At 35.6% G+C, this 12,544-nt stretch overlaps 1 protein-coding gene across 1 annotated transcript in view; it reads right to left on the reverse strand.

The window, feature by feature from the left end:
• Positions 1–1,015: 1,015 nt before the first annotated feature.
• Positions 1,016–12,544, reverse strand: part of LOC140150826 (cation-dependent mannose-6-phosphate receptor-like) — a 49,474-nt gene continuing 37,945 nt past the window's right edge. Inside the window, exons 6-8 of the mRNA XM_072172965.1 lie at positions 8,729–8,855; positions 5,929–6,019; positions 1,016–4,782 (exon numbers count right to left, since the gene is read on the reverse strand). Of these exons, the coding sequence (XP_072029066.1) occupies positions 5,960–6,019; positions 8,729–8,855 (187 nt within the window). The 3' untranslated portion in view covers positions 1,016–4,782; positions 5,929–5,959. The remainder of the gene's footprint in view (positions 4,783–5,928; positions 6,020–8,728; positions 8,856–12,544) is intronic.

Below are 12,544 nucleotides of genomic sequence, written 5' to 3' on the forward strand. Positions count from 1 at the left end.
ATATTTGGCATAAGGCACTATCCTAAATCAGAAACACTTGAACAAAAGAATGCAGAGATACACTATTTTTCACTCCAACCATGACACTCAAACATGTCTGAGTGCAGACTCTCCTGTTCTAATCTCTATGGCACCAAAAAGAGAATCCCAAACCACATTAGCAACTCAGATGCAATCTTTAAGCCCTAATATATGATCTTATAATATGAAATTGGTCAATTCTTTTGAAACCTGATTTTTTGCTATATTTGTAATGTTTGCAACAAGTCTTTAACACCTAAATGGAATCAGCCAAATTTGTTGTATTTTTAGGTAAACAAAGCAGTTTCCTCATGGCTAAAATATCCAGTGAGGTTTTTTTCATGTTAACTTGGTTTAAAAAATGGATAGGAACCTGTCTGGCAGTTATTACAAATAATTTACTAATTATTTCAGCAATTTGGGTAAAGAATACACATTTGACTGAAGTCATACACTATGGCTTTAAACAAGCAACTTTTAAATAATAATGTTATACAGAATCTTGTAAATGTCACTGTCAGCCCTGTCCTGTTGACAACAGATATGTAACCAACTTGATCATTTTGATGGGGCAAAGTCCCAGAAATTGTGGATGGATTGTCCCAGAGTTGTGGACGGGAAACAACAGGGTCCATAAGGGGATGATTGAACATACATTCTGTTCTTTCCATCCCAATTTTAACCTAATTTTTCTCTGTCCCCACCTCCTGCTGGTTACACTATTGGTTGGCAATCACTTGACAGCGTTCATACTTTGGTTATATTAAAAACAACTGGATTTCATAGGTATTTTTTCTACAAATTATTCTCGGTAAATTCTATTTGAGATAACCACATGTGTTTTTGCAATTATAAAGGACTGAACATACTCTGCCACATTTCAACAGCACTGAAAGGGTACAAGTAACATACCGTATTTCGTCAAATAGTCGCCCCCCTCAAATAAACGCCCCCACCACTTTTTTTTTCAATCAAGATGTTTCAAAATTCCGATATTTCCATGCTATCTTGTGTAGTAAGCTTACCAAGTTGCTCACATGGTCGGTAATAGCAGCAATAAATGGCGAAAATCTGCATCAGAAACCGGAAGTGAACCAAAAGTCAGTGTCAAAAGTTCATAGTTCGTCATTTTAGCGTGACTTTTAAGCGTACCTAATGATTTTAACAGGAATTGTCGTGCTAAAAATGACCTCTAATAAACGCCCCCCCCTTTGGAAAATGTAACGCCCCGGGGGCGTTTATTTGACGAAATACGGTACATAGACTTTGTACATAAATAAAGTGATGATATATTTATATGGAAGGATACATGGATCTCCTATTCGTTGTAAGTCTGGCAGAATGCCGAATATCGATTATTCTCTTTGTTATTAATATCATGTTACGCATGAATTCTCTTGAATACCAGGGATCAGCTGGTGCATTAACTAAAAACCCTGTATACCCTCTTTCGCTTATTGATCATGCTGAATCACTGTTAAATTAGTGATATGTGCTTCCCTCTGGATCTCTACTCCCTGATCCTCAGCACTCTAATTCACAGAAATTCATGTGTAAGATGAATTAAAAAACAAAGAGCCAAATTGCTTTTCAACACTCTGCCAAATGCATGATGATATATTGATATACTTAGTTAACACAGAACTGAAAGGATACAATCAAGTAACTTACATAGACCTATATATATATATTGATATATAAAACAAATGAAAAGTGTTATGTGCTCACAAATAAATGATAATTTAGCAATATCATAATGTTAACAAAACCTACTATATTGTTACATAAAAATAAACTTTTGATTTTCAGTTTAAATCATTTACTATTGTGATAACAGCATATTGCAGATTAACATCTAACTATAAACTTATTGTATTGTATCAGGCTGTAAACCTAACGATTAAACCCCATGAAAACTACCTGCCGATTGGCCAAAAAGAAGTTTTCATTATCAATTGGCCCAATCAGCAACATTGTTAGCATAATTTCACCACACAAAAAATTGGGGTGAATTATTTATTAGTATTAGCTCCATTCTGATTGGTGATTAAAGTGAAGATATCATGAAATTGACCAATCAGAGACAATGTTAGATCGGCAGGTAGTACCCAGGGGGTTAAAGTCAACTGTTAATCAGCATTCTGCAAAAATCACAACAATACAATATCTAGATAATTATACTGTACATAAGTTACACAAACTTAAGATGGATATATACTTGATCAGTTGAAACGGCAGCAATGTATAGATTTTGAACAGCGATTATCTTGAAAAGCAATGTATCGCTTGTTTCTTTTAATGCAAACAGAAATCAGAAAGGACTATTCTGATTGTAGATATCAGCGCAGCATCACCATTTGCTGAATAAGCTAGTCAATCTTACGAAAACGTTCCAGGTGAATGAAAAATAGAGTAGTGTTAAATTTCTGCTCATTTATTAAGATAGAAATAATATATATTCGTTTTCAACTATATTCCTGGCATATTTTTTTAAACAATATAATTATCTCAACAATTTTTACACAGCAGCTCGGTGAAATTTAATGTTACAAAATTACAATTAACATATACAAAATGTACCAATTACATTGGCCTATTGTTTCAACATACCTTTATCTCTGTAAACAGTAAACATATAATCTGTAAACAAAATCATTTACAAATACAACAACATAAATATCCAGTTGTGGATTTATTTTTATCAACTAATAATGATATAAAGGTTGTTTTATCAAATATTGCTGTTTTTATCAAAACATTGCCACATGGCTATCTGAACATTTTCACTGCTTCTGTGTTTTTTCTGCGAGCACAACAGTTTGGCCAGATAAGCTGCACATAGCAGACAGACATGTATATCCACATTTACTCACATAAAATCCATTAAACCACAACTGTCATCCAGTGACCGCACTCCGGGAGGGGGTATTCAAAGTTCCAAGGTTTCAACAGTATTATTAATTAGCATTATTAATTACTTTATTAGTTAAAAATTTCTTTTTTTAGCACAGGAATGTTTTCATAATGTCATTAAGTTTAACCCAATATTGCCAAAGCATTCTTCATTCATATTTCTACAGTGCTTAACAGTAACCTTATTATAATTACAGCATGTGACCCATTTCCACAAAACCTGGAATATGCTGAGATGCTATGCTACTTCATGTTACATCCCATATGTGGCACAATCAAGAGGAAGGTCAAGATTTTGATCATTAGGTGATGAAAAAAACCCAAATTTCCCACAAACACACAATCTGGGTTAGTCAAGCCAATAGAACAAGGTTTTTTTTAACAGCTTGATCATTCACACTTTGGAAATATACTATAGTATGGTATTACTCTAACTCTATGATGATACTTTAAGTTTAAAAACAAAGCAAAACATAAGTATGTATTGCCTGTTTTTATTGATAACTGAAAATTAATATTAGTAACATTAGACTAACTCCTCTTGACCATGTCACAATTAGGCCCAAAAATATTTGTTGTGTTGCCCTCAGTGACCGACCCTTCATTATTTTTTAATGGTGATTTTTAGAGGCATGTTCATAAAAATCAACATTTTTCACTTAGAATTAATATTTTATGGAAAGACTAGTCTTAAATTGATTATCTAAGAAGTATCCAGTAGTCAAATTGACACATGTCCCTAATGGAAGAAACATTATTTAATATTTAGTGGGGAATTTTAAAAACTGAAGGTTTACAAAAAAATAAGAAAAGAAAGAAAATCAACCGACCGACCCAACCTTCCCATTTTTCCCACTTGAGGGCAACACAACAATTATTTTTTTGGCCTCATGGCAACTCTTTACCCTGTACATGCTATGCTCTGTACATCTTGCAGGAAACTTGCATACTATCATTGGGCAGGAAAAACCTCCTATGTAACCTGCTGGCAGTTTTGTATTAAGCATGTTCAGGGGCCACAAGTACATTGGCAGGGCCGTGACACTCGTATTCAATCCCTGTATAAATAGTAAAGTCACTTCGCCGGCAGTTTGATTGACATTGATTGACATTGATTGACAGTTGCTATGCCGATTGCTATGCAATCCAGTGCGCAGCCTAAAACTTACGTACTTGTATATCCTGTATTTGATTGACAGTTGCTAGGGCATTTGAGTGCGCAAAATTTGATTGGTTAATCTTCAGGTTAAAATCTCCTCAATCTTGAATGCACGCCTGTCGAGGAAGTCTATTTCGAGCTATTTTTCCAAGATGGCGCACATTGACTGCCAATTATTTGGACCCTTTCCGGCAAAAATACAGCTTATTTAGCCAGTCTCATCATGGGGTCATCAAAATATTTGGTTTTTCAAAATATGATAGTAATGGAAAGAAACGACCAATTGTTCGCCGTTTTTCGCCATTTAATTTTTTTTTAAACGATGACGTAAACATGCATCAACTCTTCCACAGAAAATACACAGCACGTGCCATCACATGCATGATCGTGCATTGGCTGTGTGACTGACTTCATTTGCGCAAACGAGTGGCTTATCCTATAGTATATTAGTACTCGAGAATCCTTGACATTGGAGGTTTTTACTGCCCAATGACGATACATTTCTACAGTACATGTGATTTTTTAGGTTTTGACATTACCTCCCGATGGATGCGCTATAAAAATGGGAGCATTAAAATGACATCATATTACAAACAAGAACTTTCTGTGTATGATATGTACAAAACTACAAACAAATGTTTCCCCATCACAAAATGTCCCACTGGTAGAAAAACCTAAGAGTACTGCATCTGAAAAAACAAATTATGGTGGTAAGAAATGATTACCATAATAATACTTATATTTATACTGTCATTCATCTGAGAGAATGGGGTATTCCAGTTGAAATCCATACACCCCCTGTGGAAGACATGACTTCAACCTTCCACACAGGGAGTGAGAATTCCAAATGGGGTTACCTGAATGGGTGACTCCATTTGAAATCCACACCTCCTGTGAGGTAGATAAGGTCATATTTTCCATAGAGGGTGTGTGTGTTTCAACTGGAACAACGCAATGTTAATTGTGATCAAATTATTTTAGTCCACCAGAAATATACTGCTTTTTTAAGATGCAACCATTGACATATTGCAAACAGAACTTTTGGTCTTCAACTGGTTGATGACCTAGGGTCAAACGAGGTCAGCTGGTAAAGGAAGTAGCTAGCTGTTGGGCACAGTGAGAGTAGCTCAAAAATCTATACCTGGAGCCGGTGGCTAACATAAAAGTCATGGTTGGGACTGGGTGATTGAGTAACTTTCTTGACGTCTGACCTCGGATGACCCAATTTATAGGTCATTCACCCAGCTGCTATTTATAGAGGGTATTCAATACTACGTCACTCATGACAGAGTCATCCTCATTTTTCTTCTCAATTATATGTCGCTTTTACTTGAAGGATTATGCAGCTTCAAACTTTGAGCTGCTTAATTCCTCAACTCATGAATATCTTACACCAAGTATACACAATTTGGATTTGTTGATGATCACTATATATTCTGTTGATACAAGTAAGGCATAAAAAAATATTTGATTGGCATAACATAAAAAAAATAATTAGGGTAGGTAGGTAGGGATTTAAAAAAAATCAGTATATTCAGGGACATTCTCTGTGCATGATGTGATAACAATTTACCAATGCATCTTTTGAAGCTGTAATTTGCATTTAATAAAGGCCTTGGATCTTTTTTCTTCTTTTTTTTAAATTAAATTTTTTGTTTCCCTTTTTTATTCATTTTTTATTGATTTTTTTGCAAAAAAAAAAAAATAATAAAAAGTCTAGGGTCGGGCCTAATTTTAGGGTAGGTCGGGTTACGCCATCAAACAATATTTTTTAGGCTTAAGTAAGGTGAATTATTCACAGAATAATGATTGAGGATATCTCAAGTTTCACTTACCTCCAAAAATTGATTTGATATTCTGTTGCTATTAAATGGATTCATAGGATGAATCGGACTTACAGCAGCTGGCTACAAATACGAATCCATCCTGCAAAATACAATGAAATACACAGTTAGGTGAACATTAGGTTACTACTGAGAAATATAAAGTTTTGATTTTTTAATGGGCCATTAAATTTTATCACTTTTTGAATAAAGTTAAGGGGGTTTAGAGAATGCTACCTGGACTGGGAACTTTTGTATGTGCTGTCAATGCGATTGTTTGGTGAAATATTTGCACTGCTAAAATGTTTGTAAAATCATTGGTATTAAATATTATGAATTCTTCAAATAAGAAAAAACTCCAAATCCTTGCAGAGGGAGCGCAGCCATTGCACAACATTGCCATTACCAGTACTTCACTTGAAAGTGCATGGCTGTTCCATGTATTGCTGTTCCATGTACTGCTGTGCCCATGTGTGAAGCCATTTATATAGAATTGCCTTTCTCTGGAATTTGATTTTAAATTCAATGAATTGATACACATTTTTTTCATAATTATATTACAAGCCTCACCCAACTTTGCACAGTATTTTTTGTGGGACCTGAGAGCATATCAGACATATCGAATTGCATTTTGAATACAAGGAATGTCCTTCTGATATCAAATAATTTTGACTTTTTGAAATTTGCGATATAATACAAATTTGATGGCAAATGATTAATAAAAATTGATATTTTTGAAATTTAACAGTCCTTGAAGTAAATTGTATTATCTAATGATATGTACTTAAAGTGTATGTAGCTGGGATGAAAGCCATCCATCATATGAAAAATATGACCTTTTATATTGAAGATATAGATTTTTTCCCCAAAACACCAAAATAATTTTTATATAATCTTTTATGTCCCCCAACTTTGAGCCCAATCAGCAATTTTAAAATTTATCATCAAGATGATCTTTGCCCTCAAATGAACTCCACTTGATTTTTTACATGTTCTACTCCTCATGTTTAGGTCCACCAACTTTTCTAGGTATATGACTTAACCATCATGAAGTAAAGTATGATTTCTTCAATCAATTTCCAGCTCCGTAATATTCGCCGTATTCGTCGCTTTTTGGACCACAAAACACTCACACAGTTGTGCAAGCTCTCGTGATATCACGCCTTGACACCGGAATGCTCTCCTCTATGGAGCAAAATCAAAAGACCTTGATCGTTTGCAGTCCCTCCAACACAAAGCAGCCAAACTCATATTCTATGCCGCCAGACTTGATAGCCCCACACCATTAATGCATGACCTTCACTGGTTGCCAGTAAGAGATCGAATCAAATTCAAACTCTGTCTGTACATCTTCAAATGTTTGCATGAATCTGCTCCTTCATACCTCACAGAATTACTCTCATACAGAACGCGCTCATCTGGACCCGTCACAAGATCCTCTATGGATACCAGTCTTCTGAACACTCACATTGGTAAAAATCGCAGTAGTGACATGTCTTTTCGTTCTGCTGGTCCAGCGTTGTGGAACTGCCTCCCGCGCAACATCAGGGAGGCAACCTCAGTGGCAACATTTAAAAAATCTCTTAAGGCTCATTATTATCCTTTTTGACTCTTTGCTTTTGTTCATTCTCTTGTTTTTGCAGTGTATCACTTAGCGCTTTGATCTTTTTGTAATAGCGCTTTATAAGCTCTAATATGTATGTATGTATGTAAAGTAGGTAATGGGGACTAGACGGACATCTTATCCATTACGCTACCAGCTCCCACTGACAAACGGTGGTTAAAACTGGGTCTAATGTATAAGCAGTCAAGGTATACAATACACACAAACAAATACATGTATTACGCAAGTACACAAATGAAGGAGATCATTATAACAAATAAACACAATGGGGAACAATTGCTCGCTACGAGAGGAAACTGAATATATTAAATAAGAAAGAATGAACAGTTAACCAACTTAAATTGTTACAGTTAAACATGACAACAAATAAATAGAAACCCCGACCGGCACTAAACCCAACTTGAAAAAAAAAGCAAGGGAATGTGCCGGCATGGGAATCGAACCCACAACCTTCCGATCTCTAGACGGAAGTATTCAATTTTTATTGTACAGAACCTCAAGAAAACTCCACTTGATTTTTAACATGTTCTGCTCCTCCTCATGCTTATGTCTAGATCAATTTTAAAATTGAATACCTGAGTGGAAGAAGGGCCTAACTCCAATTTGTTACAAAAATGAGTTAGACCCAGCATTATATTGCCAGCAGACTGTTCCTCCTTTTGTGTGAAAGATGAGCCAAAATCCACTCTCTAAAATAGTCTTCCACGTACACTTAATCATGGTTTTCATGGAAGAAAGGCCCATGGACATGAAAAACTCCATGGAATTGGGCCCTTCTTCCACAAATATTGGGTTAAAGAGGAATTTTGTTCATCCATGGAATCTGCTTTTCATGACAATAAACTTTCTTGCTAACATATTAAATGCTTCTACTTCTGCAATTAATGGATAATTACCAAATTTCTGTAGCTATTCATAGCACATCTGCTTACGGAACTGGCACTTGCAGTATATTAGTGGAAGAAGGGCCCCAGCTCGTATTAAGACCGGTACCATTGCCATCATATATAATTTCGAATGTATGTAATATTGTATGTTCATGTATTAAAGGTACCCTGAAGATGAAAACATTCTGTCTATAAAACTTTTCCAAATATTAAGTTTTTTCTTAATATATCATAAACAGTTTTGATGGAGTTGGGCCCTTCTTCCACTCAGGTATTCAATTTGAAACAAATGATATCTTACCTTAACAAGTAATGGAAATTCTTCCCACAGGCTGACATTTGGTATGACTTCTTTGCCTGATGCTCCTCTGGCATATCTATTAAATATTATACCACCAATTAGGTACACAAAGACTAGTACCACAAATCTGCAAAAAACATAAATAAACAACAAATTTCTCATTACTTTCTTTAAGTTTTTAATAAACATTTTCATGATTTTTGTAAAAAATTTTCAACACCATGTTTAATATGTGATGGGTCAAATTTAAAGATTATCAGTTCATACATTTGTGCTATATAACGGTGCATGTGATTGGTCGAGAGCCGGGCATAAATAACGTTCATGCCCGGCTACTTCAGCGTGACGATTTTGGTATAGAAAATGCAGAAAAATCATGTTTTTAAGAATCTTACATCTTATTATTTGATGAAAAACAATCACTGAATGTTTGGGAATGTATGAACGGGGTTCATTCATAGAATTGAGGGCATGATCGTTGTTTATGCCCTCAATTCTATGAATGAACCCCTAATTAACAAACTTTTTCAAACCCCATTCAGAAATCATCGGAAATTGCTCAGAAATGAGATCACGTATGACCACGTCAGGCTAAAAATCTTCTCAATGTTGAACGACTGTCAAGGAAGTCTATTTCGCATTATTTCTCCAAGATGGGGAACACTGATTGCCAATAATTTGGACCCTTTCCAGCAAAAAATACAGCTTATCTATTAGGCAATGTTAACATAGGGTCATCAGGTAAAATATTTTCCCAACATATTACTAACACCTCAGCTACTTGGTACTTCACATTTATGACAGTAATGGAAAGAAATTACCAAATGTTGGTCTTTTTCGTCATTTAGAATTTTTCAAGAATAATGACAATTATGACAATATGCATCACCTCTTCCACAAGTCAATCTCTTACACAAGAAATCCCACACGATATCCCATCATTGCGCATTGAGTATGTTACTGACTTCATTTGCGCAAACAAGTTATATCATTACTCGAGAATCCTTGGCATAAGTACCTCTCTCATCCACAATTGACTGTGCCAAGTTCATCGGGGTTATGATGCCTGTTACACATTGGAACTTTGCACTGTACATGATGCTATAGAAGTACTTTTTTCTGCACACATTTGGTAAAATTATTTCATGCTTCAGGTTTGATCAGAATGATTCGTTTAATGTCAGTTTGAAAAGGTCTATTGAGAGAAGTAAAAGTATGATAACGGGAATGATCATGAAGCCTAGTTACTCAAAGGCTGACAATAAATTTGTTCACTTGCTTTGTTAGGGAGTGGCCTTCTTTTTCTTGATCTTTATCTTAAAGTTTATTTCTCTTTTGTTTCCATATAAGCCATGCTTGAGCATTTTGTTTGAGCCTGGTCCCACCAGGACCTGAAGTGTGTCCCCGCATGGAGCAACTGTTTACAAAAACACAGCCCCACACCAGCAATTCCCATATCAAATTGCAGCTGAATAAAACAATATATCTATCATACCACTAAGTCATTCTAATGTAGTTACTACACAACATTATGACGATCTCTGAATAAAGAATTATAAGCCCAAATCATGTGCCCAACATGCAGAAGATTATGAGCAGGAATATAGGCAACAATTTTTGTGGGGTGTGGAGAGATCTCCAAAATGTAAACCATTTTTAAAAATACAGGCATAAAGTGGACTTAACCCCTAAAACTCGACTTTTTTTGGCTTTTAGTTTGGAATAAATTATAACATGAAAAAGTGGTCCTCTGTTAAGGTTTCTTTCTAATTTGGACCTTCTTGGGTACATTCCTCAGAAGTGCACCTTTTGTCTAATTGAGGGGGGGGGGGTTGTTTTCCCGCACAACTGGCTACAGGTCTGATAACGAGCATGGTAGATGATCAGTCCGGCATGCAGTCATCGACTTAATGTAATGTGAAGAATGTGCTGAGTATGTACTCGCTGGCTACATGTGAAAATATCTCCGGCAGGCGGTATAGCAGTGATAATGATTAAAAAAGTTACCAGCAAAAACAATAGAAATTTGGAGTGAAAAAGGCATTATAATCAAAGACAGAATTAAAAAGACTAGTGTGTGTCTGACGTCATCTGTCAATCAAACTCCGGCACGGTTTGTCGTGATGATTGAGTTTCTGAACGCGGTGGTAAAACAGCATGTCTTATGATAATTTTGTACCCTCAAATATACAAATCGTCTCAAAAGTAAGGTCTAAGTAATAGAAAACTTACTTTCCTGAAGCACCAAGTTAACAATACCTAGAAAAGTTGCTTTTTGCCTTGTATAAGTACCTTGTTTTTTTGCCAAATTTCATCTGTGCCAATTTCTGCACACTTCCGGGAAAATGCATAATGGTTTCACTGATTTGCGTTAAAAATATAGTTTTATTTTCCCCCAAATATTGTTTGTTGGTTTTTGCTATCTGATATTAAAGGTGAACCTCATTGAAAATAAAGTTATATATCAATGGAAAGCTTATGATGCCAGGAAACAGAAAAGAATATTTTTTATTTGCCTAACGCACCAGGATAGACACAATCTCCATGCAAAGATTGGATATTGGCACCCCCCCCCCTAAATTACAAAACGAAATCGTTCAAATTGGGCGCTTTCGATGATGACGTCAGCACGGGGACACACAGTTACTTCCGGGTTTGATTGTAAACACAATGTCCATGCATTACTGTGCAGTGGCATGCATCGGGCCAATGCACGAACTCAGTCATTGTCAACTTACTTTACATGAAAAATATCTTCAATAAAATAAGAATAACATGAAGGAAACATCATGATCAAATCAAGAATGAAGTTCCTGAATAAAGTGTGGATTAAAAATGGGAAAAGTGCTGGCGGGGTGATTTGGGATAGGCCAAGCCATCCACGATATGCAGGGAATATTACAGTAAAGCACGAAGAGCGAAGATTCACCGAAGAACCGGAATGAAAACAGATTGCAAAAAATAACTGCTAGTGCTACCAGTTCAGATCGTCACACCAAGTTGAGATGAACTTATCACAATGAGAAAATGAAGGAATAGAATAAGGTGGGATTTTTTAATTATTTCTTAACTTTACAACCGGTCATGTATGATAGGCGAACTCGTAGATACATACGGGGCGGGGTGAACTCAGTGACTGACTATGACTGAGTCTCAGTCGCCGAGTGTTCCGTATCCGTGACTGTACGTACTGTACTTGCAGACAAAATGACCGATTTGATATTCACATTCTGATATTTCCAACTTATTGCTACTTCATCAGCAAAATTTATTCCTGTAACTGTTCCAAATATAAGGGAACGATTGATCAATCTGCTGAAACACGGCGCAAACTTGTGCTACCGGAGAGACGGCGAGTCGCTGTGTTTGCCCACCTTGATCGTAGCGGCTGCCTGTAATTTCTTCAGCATAAAAGCAGCAATTTACGCATCGTGTTCGGTAATTCATAAAACATGAATGTTTCACTTTTTCAGTACACTGATTGTAGTATCATTAAAAGAATCGTGACACAAGTGACAATATTTTAATTTTATTCAGATTTCAGAATTCCATCAAATAACGGTCTACTAAGCCTAAATTGTATTTATTTTATAATAAAGTATCTGTTTCTTTCAATCGTGATTGTGTGGAAAGAATGTACCGGGAGAATGTATTACCGCAATGCGCTAAATATGAAAACCTTTATGGGCTGGATTTGATGAAATCGGCGGTTTTTTTTTATTAATTTTTTGATTACTACAAGACGATATTTTTAAAAATCAGATATTTTAAATTGAATCAAGAATAGGGAATGTCACAAACAAGTTATTTAATTTG

This window comes from Amphiura filiformis, chromosome 4 (genome assembly GCF_039555335.1).
Source record: "Amphiura filiformis chromosome 4, Afil_fr2py, whole genome shotgun sequence".
Classification (NCBI taxonomy): domain Eukaryota; kingdom Metazoa; phylum Echinodermata; class Ophiuroidea; order Amphilepidida; family Amphiuridae; genus Amphiura; species Amphiura filiformis.